Source organism: Balaenoptera musculus, chromosome 14, assembly GCF_009873245.2.
Source record: "Balaenoptera musculus isolate JJ_BM4_2016_0621 chromosome 14, mBalMus1.pri.v3, whole genome shotgun sequence".
Lineage (NCBI taxonomy): Eukaryota > Metazoa > Chordata > Mammalia > Artiodactyla > Balaenopteridae > Balaenoptera > Balaenoptera musculus.
In genome coordinates, this window is record NC_045798.1 from 25,623,894 (window position 1) to 25,638,400 (window position 14,507).

At 59.6% G+C, this 14,507-nt stretch overlaps 2 protein-coding genes across 3 annotated transcripts in view; one reads left to right on the forward strand and one right to left on the reverse strand.

Annotated features, from left to right (window-relative positions):
* The window catches only part of GNAZ (G protein subunit alpha z), a 41,589-nt gene extending 33,960 nt beyond the window's left edge, over positions 1 to 7,629 (forward strand). The window contains exon 3 of the mRNA XM_036823857.1: positions 6,617 to 7,629. Within this exon, the coding sequence (XP_036679752.1) occupies positions 6,617 to 6,961 (345 nt within the window). The 3' untranslated portion in view covers positions 6,962 to 7,629. The remainder of the gene's footprint in view (positions 1 to 6,616) is intronic.
* The window catches only part of RSPH14 (radial spoke head 14 homolog), a 61,968-nt gene that overhangs the window by 42,719 nt on the left and 4,742 nt on the right, over positions 1 to 14,507 (reverse strand). For both annotated transcript variants that reach the window (XM_036823858.1, XM_036823859.1), the window contains exon 4: positions 13,946 to 14,064. In XM_036823858.1, the coding sequence (XP_036679753.1) occupies positions 13,946 to 14,064 (119 nt within the window). The remainder of the gene's footprint in view (positions 1 to 13,945; positions 14,065 to 14,507) is intronic.

Below are 14,507 nucleotides of genomic sequence, written 5' to 3' on the forward strand. Positions count from 1 at the left end.
CCGAGGCCTTCTTGCCTGCATCTCCCTGTGGGCACTGGACCACCACCACATTTGCTCTCTTGTCTGCATGGGGCTGTAGTGACTCCGTCCAGGCCTGGGTGAGTCAAGCACACAGGCCCTGCCCTCCCGCAAACACTTCCAATGAGGGACGCGATACTGGGGGCGGGGGTGGGGGGGGTGGAGAAACGCAGATTCTGGCGACAGTGGGGAGCCAGGGCTGCCTGGGGAGGCCCGAGCGTCCCATTCCCATCCCTGCGGGCGTGAGTGGAAGTCTGAGTCATCTCCTGCACCGGCTCCGCACTGGGCTTCTGCCAGGACAGCGGGGCCATGCTGCCTCGCTGCCCGAGGCCTCCAGCTCAGTCTGGGACTGTTGCTCTGCTTCTTGCCACCCCACCCTGTTCCCGGGGAGCCCTCCTGCCTGCATCCTGCAGCCTAAGGGCAGACGCAAGCCAGGGCCTTGCTCCCCTGAGCCACCCCCACGACCCGAGACAAGCTGGAACCCAAAAGGGAAATAAGCTCCGGAAAGATAAGGACCCTCGGTGGACAAGCGGGGGAGCTCAGGGCTTCAAGCCACTGGGCAGCCTGCGGGCTGGGCCCGGCCTCTCCCCTGCAGAGCCCAAGGCACCTCCCAGCAGGGCCCCCTGAGCACCCCAGGCCGCACTAGACTTCTCTGCAGCTTTGCATGAAGATGAAGACACTCACCCCTCTCTCACCCCCAAAGACCAGTCCCCCCACTTCTTTGGTGACAAAGAATAAGCTATTTCCCTGAGCGACCAGTGCCATCCTTGGAGGGGTTTTACTCTGGAGGCACAATCCTGTCTTCACACCTTTCCACAGTTGCAGGTGCATCTAACATAGGCCCCTCCACCCCGACCCCTGTGCACCTGCCTGGACCTCGGGACCTGGGTGTGACGGTGGGGCCCACTCGCCCTCTCCCCGCTGGAGAAGGCTGGGGATGTCCAAGCCCGGATCCCCCGGCAGGGCTCAGGGTGGGCCAGGGAGGTCTCGGGGGCTCCTCCCACCCACCAGGCCCAGAGCACAGGGCTCTGGGCCTCACCTGCCTCCCGGGCAGTGGAGGTGGGGAGGGCAGTCAGCGCTGCACAGAGGACGGACCCCAGACTGCCTGCTGGGATGTGCCGCTTGCTGGGTCAGCCACGCCTCCACGCCCGTCGAGCCACGCCACCACAGAGGGAGCAGAGGCTTGGCTGTTACTTTGTGAAGGTGCCAGCTCGATATCCAGCCCCAGCTGGACCCTCCCCCTTGGCCCATGCAGCCAGGGTGCTGCCAGGAGGCTTCACTGCCCGGTCCCGCCCTCGGCGCCCTTGGAGCCTGGCACTGTTGCCCGGGCCGGGCCTGGTGGCTGGGCCTCAGGGCTGGCACCATCGTGGTGAATGGAGCTCATTCATGTCCGCAGCCCAGCCTCCCAGCTCTGCTTCCAGCGTGAAAAGCTAAATTCACAGTTCCCAAGAACAAACACTCCAAGCGCTCCTACAACAGGCAGACCTGGGCTTCCCAGACCGAAACGGAACTGAGAACTCGTGTTAGGGACGAGAAACCTGAGTCCCAGGGCGGGACAGAGCCTCCCTGGGCTCTGAGCCCCAAGCAGCCGAGCCAGCACCAAGGCCCAGCCCCGCTGCATCCTCTTCCCCCTGCCGGCTGCCCGCTGCGGCCCCAGGCCTCGGCCGTGGCTGGCCTCCTGTTGGCCTCATCCTAGCCTCACAGGGCCCCCTGCTCCAGGCCACCTCCCCTTTTATCTCTGAATCATGCCGTGATGGCCGCTCTGGTCACTGGTGCCCGGCATGGAGACTCAGCTTTCCAGAAGTGTCACGTTTTAGCCCCCAGCCTCATGAGCAGGATCCCTAACAGACCATGCTTTACAGGTGGGGAAACTGAGGCTCAGAGCAAACAAGAGCTGGCGGCTGGCAGAGCAGGGGTTCTGACCCTCGTTGGTCACTCCACAAGCTCACCTCTCCTCCATCCCCCTCACACCTAGAAGGGCACCTGGAGCGCCTCTGCCCACGGAGGCTGAGGAGGGGCGGGGGACGCAGGCCTAGCAGTGAAGGTTGTTGGCGTGCCGGCGGGCTGGGGTTTCCGGGTCTCCCGGGCCCCGGGGTTTGGACCGGTTCTGGGAAGGGCTGAAACCTTGACATCACCAGTACTTTATGAGGTCTGGGACTGGAGCTTCTGCTGTGCCCAGGGCGAGCCGAGCAGGCAGCGTTTGGGTGGCCCCCTTGCCCATTGGGGGACCCGTGCTCCCCTTTTGTAGAGTGCAGGGCTGGACTTGGGTGTCCACATTCGGGGCCAGTGCCCCCCAGCCAGCCGCAAGGAAGCCAAAGGCAGCCCTCTTGGCCTATTAAATTAGGGAAACGGGTGCTCGCCTGGCACTTGGTGCTGTCCTGTGCCCCTGCAACAGTGAGCGAGGGGCTGAGTGTGTGTCACAGGGTCTGGGCAGCCATTGGGTCACCAGACTGAGCAGTTACGGAGCCCCCAGAGCAGAGGAACCAGGCAGAGCTGGGAGCCAGCAGCCTGGAGGGAGGTGCTGGTGGCCCTGGGGGCTCAGGATGGCAGCTGAGCTGGGTCTGCAGAGTCCAGCCCCCTCCCTCTCCATCCCACGTCCCACAGAGGCTCTGTGCCGGTGGGGAGGGAGGCAGGTCTTGGACAAGAGGAGATGAGGACGCCAGGGCGCTGGCATTGAGTAGCATGCAGAGCGTCTGTTGGGAAGGCAGCCGCAGGCCGAGGCCCAGCAAACCGGGTTCCTCTCAAAGCAACACTGTGTTGCTCCCGCAGCAGTCCTGGTGCTGGGTGCCGTGATCGTCCCCATTTTACAGATGAGGACACTGAGGCCAGGAGAGGAGAAAGGACTTGTCCAAGGTGCAGCGAGCCCTGGTGTTGAGAGCAAACCCCAGGCCCCAAATCTGTACCCATAACAGGGACACCTGCCCTTTCGTGACTCAGGGGAGCCTTCATGGGGGACCAGGGCTGAGGCTCCCCTTCGCACCCCAGCCCCCAGCCTCCTCAGGATGTTCCAGGAGCCGGTCTGGTCCAGGCCACCACGGGTGCTGTCGTGTGGCAGTTGTGCGCAGGGTAAAGTCCTCCACCACTGAGCTCGGCACTTAGCAAAGGTTCCAGTCTCCGACCAGCAAGCTGGAAGCCCCTTAGAGGGGGGTCACCAGCTGTAGCCCCCTGGGGAAAGTCCAGTCTGTTCGGTGAGGTTGAGTATATTCGGACGTGTCCAAGCAGGAGCTTTCTCTGCAAATGGCTGAGAAATGACTTGTGCGCCACCCTGGGGACTGTCCAGCTGCTTCCCAGGGTCTGACGTGTGCTGTTACAAATCACTGGTTCCTGCCCCTTCCCGAGCATGGGATCGCCACCGCTGCCCAGGCCTCTGACGGGAATCATCTGCTCCGTGTCATCTCTGTACACGATGTGTCTCACTGTGAGCAGCTCCTGGAGAGAGCTGGGTGGGCACCAGAGCCCTGGGTGGCATCGCAGGTGAGCAGTCGTGGGGTATTTTCTCCTGGGAGGAGCGGCTGCAGAGCTGAGGGTGCGGAGGGCCTCCTGCTGGGGGAGTGCTGGGGTTGGTGCAGACACAGAGTCCTCACCCAGCCCTGGGAGTCACCTGTCCAGGGCCCCATCCCCTGTGTGAGGTGGGGGGCCTCCCCGGCTTGCAGCGAGAGGATGTTTGTGTCAGGCTGGTGGAAGTCATGGCAAGACAAGGCATGATGGGCAGAGTCCGGTGACTCCAAAGCTGCCCCAGCTTCATTCACCCCAGGGCCCAGTGGACCACACGAGGACGGGGCCCAACCCTGTGACCCACAGCACCAAGTGGGTGGAGTCAGAACTGGGTGCCAGGGAGGCGTTGGGGAGAACGGGGCCACAGCTGGCCCCCAGGCTGAGCACACCCTCAGGACCAGGGAGGCCCCGAATGCAGACCGAGGGACTGGGATTCCATCCTGGTGCCAGAGCACCCCAGATGTGTGCGGCAGGAGGGGGTGCCAGGGTGCGGGGCTGGGAAGAGGAGTCGGGGCTGAGGCCACGGAGGGCGGGCGGAACGGGAAGGGGGCCCTGGGGGAGGCCCTGCCCCGTGCGCCTTCCTCCCGTACGCACACTCTTGTGCGAGCTTCTCACAGTTTCCAGAGTTAACAGCTCAAAACAGCACGTTCCTTTCTCAGTGATCTGTGATTCAGGTGTCAGCACGCTGCTCGGCCCGCACGCCCATGCTCGGGCTCCTGCTCCGGCTCCAGGAGTCTGCACAGCAGTGGTGGTAGCACCAAGGGGCTCCAGCTCCCCCTGCCCCGCCAGTGCCTTCTGGGCTGGCTCCTCTCCTGGCTGAGGGCCCTCTGTGTGGTGGGTCCCGGGGCACAGTGCCCCCTTCGCCGTGCTCACCCAGCGGCTTTGGGGGAGGGCGGGTGGAGCTCCCAGGCTCCTGTGTTTGTCCAGCCCGGCCAGTCAGTGCCTCCCACGGGCTCCCTGAGCGCTGCCCGCCTAAAGGATGGCCCGTGTGGGTCCCCACAGTTTGTCCCAAGGGAGAGGGAGGGAACAGGGAAACCTGAGCCCCACCTGCCTGGAGAGCAAGAGGAGCCCCAGGCGTGGGCAAGGGCCGGACACAAGGGGCGTCTGTCTGTCCTGCTCAGGCCGCATAGCAGTGCCCGTCCTGCCGGCCTCCTCTGCCCTCTGTTGCCTGGCGAGGCTTGGAGGGACGTCTGTGGGGTAGAGGGGCCGGCCCCTGGGGTCTGAAGTCAGCCTGGGGTGCGCTGAGCAGGAAGGGCAGACGCAGCCTGTCGGGGCCCTGGGGCCTGCTCTACGCAGGACATGGCAGCTGAGCTCTTCCCACCCCCACACGCCCTGGAGGACCGACCCCTCTCGGCACACGTGCACTGTTTCAGCAGGAGCAGCTGGCCTGGATGCGGGAGGCACCCGGCTCTCACCCCCAGTGACCCAGCAGGGTCCAGGGAGGCAGGCCCAGGCCTCTGCAGATGCCCATCCTAGCACCCCTGCCTGGCCCCACTCCACACTTGCCCACCCACCCTTGAACCCCACTCCACACCCAGGGCCTGGCCTGGCCACTGGCCTCTCGTCTCTGGGGCCCCGTCACCGGCACGAGATCTGGGACCTGCTGGTGGCCCTCAGAGCCTGCTCAGCAAGTGTCTGCTCAGTGGATTAATGAATACATGCTAATGGCCACATCTATTATTTATCTGATGTGAAATCTGGGGTCAGAAGCACAGCACCTGATTATGACATCATTCCCATGAGATATGACAGCTCCACTGGTCCCTACCACGCAGCTTCCGGGAATCCGTAAGCGCTAGTTACTACCCTGTAGAATGTGACGTTCCTGGACCACCACTTAACTGCGTGTGGAACGTCGTCCGCTCCTCCAGGCACACCTGGGGGTCCTGCATCCTGTTTCTCTCTGCAGAAGGCTTACCCCGCCCCACACATACCCAAGACCTGAGACTACTCACTTTCAGAGCTTCTCTTATTCCTGAGCTTGTTCTAAAGAAGGCACAGGATGGGTTTTGGAAACGGGCCCTCCCCGGTGGAGTGCAGGACCCTGAGGCAATGTCTACGTGGTTGGGGGGGGGGGGTTCTTTCTCAGCACTGATGCTGTCAGACCGTGTATCTCAGAGAAGGCAGGGTCTCTGGGAGAGCAGGGCTTCGTGGGGCCTCCCCCGGGCACCACCACCCTGGGGCCAGAAGCACTGCCCGTCCACCTCGGAGGAGCAGCAAGCCTAGAGCTTCCGGCCGTGGGACTTAGAGCACATTTCCTGCCTCTCCAGGCCTCAGTTTCTTTATCTGTAGAATGGGGATAGGAAGGTGTGAGGGTGGAGCAGGCCGGTGCCCGTGTCCACCCATCAGCACCAGCTGCTGCTTCCCTGTTGTTACCACATCATCAGAAAAGTCCTTAAATCCGATGCCTCCGATCTACACTGGCCCCACACTTGGGACGCTCATCTCATTCATTTTATTTTCAAACACGGGGCAGCTTTCACCAGCAGCAGGAGTCCTTTTAGAAGTAGGATGGTCAGTTGTGCATGGGAGTCAGACGAGGGCCCTGGGTTCCTTGAAAACCCAGAGGCTCCACAGCAGGGTCACGGTCCTCAAGGGGAGGTGGAGAGGGCCAGGGCCACGCTCTGTGGTCACGGTGCCTCCTGGCCACCGTCCTCGCGTCCTCTGTGCTGGTGGGGGCGGCGCGGCCACGGGATCCTCCATGTGGCCTTGAGTGAGCACACCGCCGGCAGGGGCCAGGCCTGCCCAGCTCTGCCCTGCACCCTTGCTTTCGTGAACACAGGCCTCCCCCTCGCGGACTCCAGTGAGGACTGATGCCCCGCCTGGCAGGATGGAGGCACGGGGCCAGCCAAACCTCAGCAGGCGGAGCTGACTGCTGGGGAGGCTGCCCACGCACTGCCTGCGGGGGATGCGGCGACAGTGCCCCCATGGGAGGGGGGCTTGCCCGTGCAGGCAGCCCCGAAGCCACGTGCTGTCAGTGACCACGGGGGCCAGAGGGGGCCAGCGGGGTCGGAGGGCACAGGACCAGCTGGGGCCCGGCGGGGAGGGTGCTCTTGGGCCTGGCAGGGCCGGGCCGTGCTGACCGCCCCCCCTCCCCCCCCAGAGCCGGATGGCGGAGAGCCTGCGCCTCTTTGACTCCATCTGCAACAACAACTGGTTTGTCAGTACCTCCCTCATCCTCTTCCTCAACAAGAAGGACCTGCTGGCTCAGAAGATCCGGCGCATCCCACTCACCGTGTGCTTCCCTGAGTACAGCGGCCAGAACACCTACGAGGAGGCCGCCGTCTACATCCAGCGGCAGTTCGAGGACCTGAACCGCAACAAGGAGACCAAGGAGATCTACTCCCACTTCACCTGTGCCACCGACACCAGTAACATCCAGTTCGTGTTTGACGCCGTGACCGACGTCATCATCCAGAACAACCTCAAGTACATCGGCCTCTGCTGAGGAGCCAGCGTCGGCTGTGGCGAAACTGGGGTATCACACCCCCACTCGCGCTGGTGACCAGCACGGGGGCAGAAAACGGGGGCCCGGAGCGTGTCCCCTGCCCCGCCTCCTCGGCCCCCACGTTTCCGCAAACATGAATATGTACGGATAGATCGCTAGGTAAGTAGACACACTTGCGCACACACACACACGCACACACACACGTGCACGCTCTGCAGACAGCAGGCTCCCCACGTGGCTGAGGTCCCATGAAGACTTGAGGAGCTGTCACCAAGTCCACCCCGAGCCCCTCCTGCCACATCACCCTGCCTTCCCGACGTGGCCCCACTCTGCATGGGGGTCCGAGGGACCACAGGGAGGGGCGACTGGCTCCCTGGGAGGCGACCCAGAGCAGGGGCCACGCCGCCCCATGTACGCGCTAGGACCGGGCACCAGGCCTGCGACAGCACTGACCAGCCCTCCGGCCACTCACAGCTCTTTTTAAACCGCTTCGGAATATGCAGCAAAACTCCACATGGTGACACGCGTGGCGCAACTTGTCTCAGACCAGGCCAGCTGGGCGCCAGCTTTTCTTCTACGAGTCGGACGTTTTATAAACCGAAACCTGGTTTTTCTCCTCTGACGTCTTTTTTTTTTTTTTTTTTTTGGCCAAATCTCGTGGTGTTTCGCAGAAATACAGAAAATTTCCAATGCAGTTGAGTATTCTTTTTTAAATGCAGATTTTCAAAACCTATTTTTTTTTTTCGGGTGGTCCTTTTTTGTGTCTGGCTTTGCTGAGTGTAAAATTGTTACCTGGACGAGTCTGTCCCTCTGCGCCCAGCAGCAGCCTTGGCGCCAAGTTGTACATAAGCCCGTGCAGCGTCCTCTTGTTACTGGTGCGGTTTCCGCTTCGTTTTTCTTTCAGAAAATAAATGTGATGTATTTAAAGAAGGTCCTTCACCCAGGAGCGAACGAACAATAGCTAAATGTCTTGGTATTTAAAGAGTAAATTACCTGTGGCTTTTCTGCAAGTGGAGGAAAGGGAGGCCAGAGGGCAGCCTCGACTCCTGTGAAGGCTCGGCCGCCTCGCAGCCTGAGGGAGGCCCTTCCTGCCCAGGGCCCGCAGCACTGCCACCACCACCGCCACGTGGATTACCTTGGCTGAGGGCCGCGTGCAAACACGAAGGCGCCGCCAGAGCCCTTGCCAAACCTCCTCTCGGCCTTTGGTACCCTGAGCCTGAGGTTGGTGTGAGGAGTCACAGCCGAGGACTTTAAGGGATGTCAAGAGGGAAAGAGGAGCTGGTGATCGCACGAAAGTCCGAGATTGTCTACTTTACGAAAATAAAATATCCTGAATGAGCCAAGCCTCGTCCCGAGTGCTGTGTGTGTAGACAGCATGCAGGAGGGTGGCGGGGACACCGTCCGTACTGAGGTTCCTTTTTCTCTCCCCCCTCCCTCCACATGTTTAGGAAAAACCGTTTTGAAATGAATGTCAAGAACAAACAACCCCAAGAGTAGAAAGACGCTGCAAAAGAGGGAGATCTGCCAGGCCCGTGTGTCCCAAGGGGCTGAGGTTTGGGGGTAACGATGGCACCAGCCCAGGCTGCACCATCACCTGGACTGCTCCCCACCCTAAAGTCACCTCCACTAGGGTCAGAATCATCCCCACAGAGCAGAAGAGATGCCCAGTGGGCTTGGAGGGTGCTGACAGCCCCCGGCAGTGAACGGCGAGCCTGCAGGGTGTTTGGAGGAGGGACCCCGCCGGCCCACCGTTGGCTGACTCGCCAGTGTGGTTAGGGGGCCAAGGGATGGAAAACACTAGTCAAGGAATTTTGTTCACATTGCACCAGGCTCCTTACAGACGATCTTATTTCACACTCATCCCTGCGGCAGGGTGTCAGTGGTGACCCATTTTACAGATGAGGAAAGATGCCCAAGGTCAAGAGGTCAGGGAGCAGTGGAGCCATCCTCCCCAGGAGGAGCAGAGGGGGCCGGTGCCTCCCGACACCTGGGTCCTCGCCCAGCTCTGCACCTGGATGGCCAGGGCAGGAGCCCACGGGGGCACAGAGCTACCCCATGTCGCCGCCTCAAACCCAGGACCGGGCATGAAGCCCCAAGGGAGGGATACAGACAGACACACACGTGTGCAGGTACACAGCACTCAGACACACGGACCTGGCTTCTGTTCCCCCCACCCCTGAGCCCAAGTGGGGGTCCCCTTCACACCTTCCCACATCACCAAACAGCGAAAACCCAAGGGGGCTTTTGTATAAGAAATAACCTGTGACTTAAGATCTTCGAGACTTATTTTGCACTTTAATGCCAACTGTGAAAAGAGCAGTAATCTCAGCGTGAGCATCTTTAACTAAAAATACACAGTGAGAGGGAAATGGAAGGATTCTGCCTCCTGCCCAGACGTGTTCAAGGAGGGGAGGAGGCTTCCCTGGGACAGTGGTCCCCTCCCCTCCTCCCCCTCAGTCTTTATCTGCTCCGGTTCTTCCTCTCACCAGCTGATCCCTCTGCTGACAGGACCGTCCCCATCCTCACGGCCCAAGACCCATCATCCCCTCGGGGCCCAGCACCCCAGGCCATGGAAGAGCGCCCAGGCCAGGGTGAGGCAGGAAGGGGTGTTTGCACCGTCTGACCCACCTCCTTCCCCTGCTGCTGCCTGAGCAGTGCCTGGCACGGGGGAGGCACGTGCTAAGCTGCATCCAGAGAGATCCACAGACACGGCATTAGCTGCAAGCCCAGGCCCAGCAGAGGGGATGGGGAGAGGGGGCCAGAGTTGGTGGAGGACGGCCCTGAGGGCAGAGGGTCCCCTTGCCAGAGGGGCAGGGTCACCGCTGGGGGGCCTCGTGCTTTGCTAAGTCTGGGTGAGGAGGGGGGGGCTACTGTCCGCCAAGGGCTGTCAGGCTGTCAGGCTGAGGATGTCCACCCCTCACCCTGTGCTCCCATGGACGCAGTGCCCCCATCTCTCTCCAGCCCCCAATGGTGATGGCAGGATGCCAGGAATGCCCCCGCCACCTCCCCGCCCAGCCCTGGCTCTCTCCTCTGGGCAGGGAGGGCACCTGCCTCTGTCCGCAGCCCAGCTGCACATGAACGGGTCGGGACAGCGGGACAGTGGAGCTGCCGGCGGCTCTCAGCGCCCAGCACTGTGTGTGCCAGGCAGAGCCTGAGACCACCATCAGAGGGCCTGAGGGGTTGGGGACACTTCCAGAGGGCCCCCAAATCCAGTTACAGGAGAATCCTGGGTGTCAGCCTGGAGCCCTCTCCTACAGGATGCTGTGTCCACACAGGGAGGAGACGGGTTCCTCCAGCATTCCTGGCGGCCGGCCAGTCAGGGCCTGGAAGACGGGGCGCCTGGCATTTGCGCCACGATTTCTCCTCTCCTGACAAGCAGGCCCAGGCCTGAGAGCCGGAGCAGCCCTGCTGGGTGGTGGCTGGTCCTGCGGCGCCCCCTGCTGGCCACTCTGGGAAACCACGCAGCCAGCTGGACCTGGCCGGGCGTGCCAGGACCCAGGAAAGACCTCGTCCCCACAGATACCCCAACACATGGGCGTGAAGTGCAGCAGGAAAACAGCCGACAAATCGTCCTTTAAAATCCTGCATAGAAACTGCTAAACAACCAGTATTTGTTGAGTGCCAGCCACGTGCCCAGCACTCCACCAGGTGCAGAGGGTCCTTCTGGTCGTGGCCGTGGATAGAGAACCCAGACCCATGACCACCAGCACGAGAGCCGCTGCGCCCTGCATGCAGACCGTCCCAGAAGAGCCACCGGCCCCCTGTGACCTGTTGCTCCCGATGGGCTTCAGTAGTGCCCGAGGCCCCACGCTGGTAAGAGCGCAGCCCCAGAAGTAGATGCCTTCACCCACCCAGACCCCCACCCACAGGCCCAGCGAGGACACCCCCAGGACACGGCTGCACGGGCCAACCCAGGAGCCACTGTGCTCAGGGCCCCCTCAGATGGTCCTCCTGGGGCGCCTACCACACTGCATGTCCCCCTCCCTCCCTCCAGCTACCCACCCCCACCCCGCCCACTGCTACCTACCCCTCCCCAGAGTGTCCCAGGCCTCCCTCTGGGCACGGACAACGAACAGCACCCAGGAAATCCTGTGATAAATCCTGCGATAAAGTGCAAACTACACCCCCCTGCTCCCCATGGTAAGCCTAGTGCTTGCGGATTCCAGCCTGTCCACCAGAACCCAGAATACCTAGAGCTTTTGTAATGAAGACAGTGTTGGGCTGGCCCAGGTACCTTCTCGGACTGAGTGTGGAAAGCAAAATTCTTTCACTTTTAGAAGAAAATATGGCAGGATACCTCCATGAGCTCTTAGCACCAAATTCTCTTAAACAACACCACAAAAAGAGAAAAAAGTCACAAAGGAAAAGATTGATGAAACTCACTACTATTCAAATGAAAAACTGCTGGACCAATGAATAAACAAACAGAGAAAAGCCACGCAGATAGCCTGGGAAGTGATATTTGCAATATGTGTGACCAGCAAAGAGTTAGAATCTCGGATAAACGAAGCACTCCCTCAAATCAATGAGAAATGGAAAAAACAACTCAGCAGAATGGGCTCAGGCTCCTGGGAGGCCCTGGGCAGGAGAGGAGATGGAGGCGGTGCTAGGCAGAGAGAAGACATCCCTTCCCAGCCTTGGGGGATGGCAGAGCCATAGGACAGCGACAGCTACGCAGCTCAGCACTTGGCCAGGCTGCCGGGAGGGAGCACGATGGGCTCTCCCGGCTGGGAAGCAATTGTGATCTCCGGCCCCATGATGCCCTTCTCTGGGGAAGTCCTGGGGAAAACCAGCACATGCAGGTCCGCCGGACTGGAGTAAGTTCACTGAATGTAAGTACACACGTTCAAACAAGGGATGGGCAGGCTGGGGTTATAATCAGGAAATGGAGCCCGTGACACACATGGGTACATTCCCAATGATAGCATTAAGTTTTTCAAGTACCAAAGGGATACGTACAGCAAAATACATTTAGAGAGTTTTTAAAACATGCAAGGCAAGATCTATATATAATTACACCTATGCCCCCTTCAGTGGAAGCGCAGAATCCTAACCGCTGGACCGCCAGGGAATAATACAAAGACATGTGTCGGGGATGAAGTCACTCACTACTGGTGGCTCCAGGGAGGGCAGGAGAAAGGGTGCTGGGTGGGGGAGGTTCACAGGGGGCTGTATTTTTTTTAAGCAAAAATCTCAAGCAAATATGAAATATGGTTGAATGTTAAGATTTAGCAAATCTGGTGATGGTTCCTGATGTTCGTTATCATCATCTCTCTCTTCCCCTGAACGCTTACACAGGTCACAATAATTTTAAGAGCCTTGAGTGAGAAATGGCAAGTCCCCTCTCTCCACACCCCGAGAAGGAATGTTCCTGAGTGCTGAGCAGAGGCATCCGTGGAGCTCAGCCCCAGAACTGGTCCTTTATGGAGACGCCCCGATATCCCAGGGGCCCTCAACCATGGTCGCCCAGGAGAACCAGCCAAGGTGCGTTCAAGGAAGATGTGGGCAGGGCCCACCAGGTGACATGGGATAGGGCCAGCGATAGGGTGGTCTTTTAAAAAGACCACCCGGGGTTCTGCTGTCCGACCTGGCACACCCAGCCCAGCCCAGCTAGAGGAGGGCATGGTCCCGGCCGGTCAGCAACCCCAGCTCCCAGGGCTTTGCTCAACCTGCCTCTCTGCACCTGTCCCCTTAGTCATTTCTCTCTGGGCCCTGATTCGGGGAGTGTTCCCGCCTGGTCCTCACTTCAGGCCTCTGGGGGGGGAGGTGTCCCATCAGCCTCAATGTCCCAGATGGGGAAGCAGCCTGTCTAGGGGCACACGGGGAATGAGGGGACGGCAGAGGGACCTGGTCTGTCCAACTCCTGGCCCAGGACATCTTAAGGCCCGTGTCGGCCTTAAGGAACCCCCTTTAAGGCCTGATATCCTGTCTGTTGGAATGAGTCCCTCATTTAAAAATGCTCATTGTGTCTTGTGACAGGATGGGTGTCAACCTGACACGAATCTCAACCCTCCAGCTGCGGTCAGTCAGCGGGTGGCCATTACCCTGGACTCAGCATCAAATTAGCAGGAGCAGTCAGCTGAAGGGGACGGTGAGCCAGGGGGTGGGGTCTTTCACCCTTAAAAACGTGCTCTGGTGCTTCTCACAAGAGGACATTTACGGGGCTCTTGTCACCAGGGAAATACAAATGAAAACCAAAATGAGACGCAAGCACACACCCACCATCATAGCCAAAAGATCAAGTGTGGGTGCGGATACAGAACGCCTGGGACCCTCATACACTACTGGTGGGAGCGTAAATTGGCGAAACTCTTTTAGGAAGCCATTTGTAGTACCTTCTAAAGCTGGACATAAAGTTGCCCTGTGCCCAGCAATTCTCTCCAAGGCATATCTCAAAAGAAGTGCATACACATGTCCATCCATCGAAAGACATTTGTAAGAATGTTAGCGACCACTGTGTTCTCAGCTGCCACACACTAGAAACAGTTCAAATGGCCATCAGCAACAGACGGGATAAACAAACCGTAGCGCCCTCATATAGCGTGCATACCACACTCCAGAGCAAATCGGCAAAAATCAGTAATACACAACGCACAACAGACACAAAGAAGCTAGAAACAAAATATTACAGACTGTATGTTTCCACTTATGTAAAGTTTAAAGAGGCACAAACTAAGCCATGGTCTTATAAACTAAGACAAATCAGCCTGTTTACGTTTGGGTGAGGCGTGGTGACTGGGAGGGGCAGGTGCTGGCCATACTCCGCACATTTCTTGATCTGGGTAGCAGTGCCCGGAAGTGGCAGGTTCACTTAGTACAAGTTAATCAAGCGTTCACGTATGACGTGTGCCTTTTTAACATGTATAGGGTACCTTAATAAAAGCATAGCTTTTTAAAAAATATGCTCTAAACTGTGATCGGCACGGCAGGCGCCTGACTGGGAGAGGAGGCCGAGGGCCACCCAAGCACCCACGGTGAGCCTACCTGCAGGCAGCTGCGCCAGGTGCTTGAAGGCCAGGTGCAGGTTCTCCCGGCAGGCTGATTGGGGGTCGCTCAGCAGGAAGGACAGGGCGTGGATGACGTCATGCTCTAAAAAGCCATCTCTGGGGAAGAGAAGTGGGATTTAGACACAACGAACGTGCCAGGAGAGGATCCAATAAGAACCTAGAGGCGGTTGCCTGCCCTCCCGTCCCCCTGGAACCTAAGCCCGTGCCAGCTGGATGGGACCGCATTCCTGCGGCCTCTGGAGAGAAGGCACAGGCTGGGGGTGGCCCTCACGTCGGGTGAGAGCAGTGCGGCCTGAGTGGTGCAGGACGACTCCAGGCAACAGAAGCGCATAACCGACCTCCCCTGAGCAGCCGGGCTGAGCTGACCGCCTTTCTCCACCTGCCGGGCACACACCTGCAGACTGTCCAGGGCAGCCACGTGCCTCCAAACCCACGTAGGCCTGTTTTGCTTCTTGTTATAATGATATAGATTCATTGAATAGCAGGTAAGCCAATTCAATGGGAGAAGAGTTGGTGGTTTTTGTTTTTGTTTTGATTTC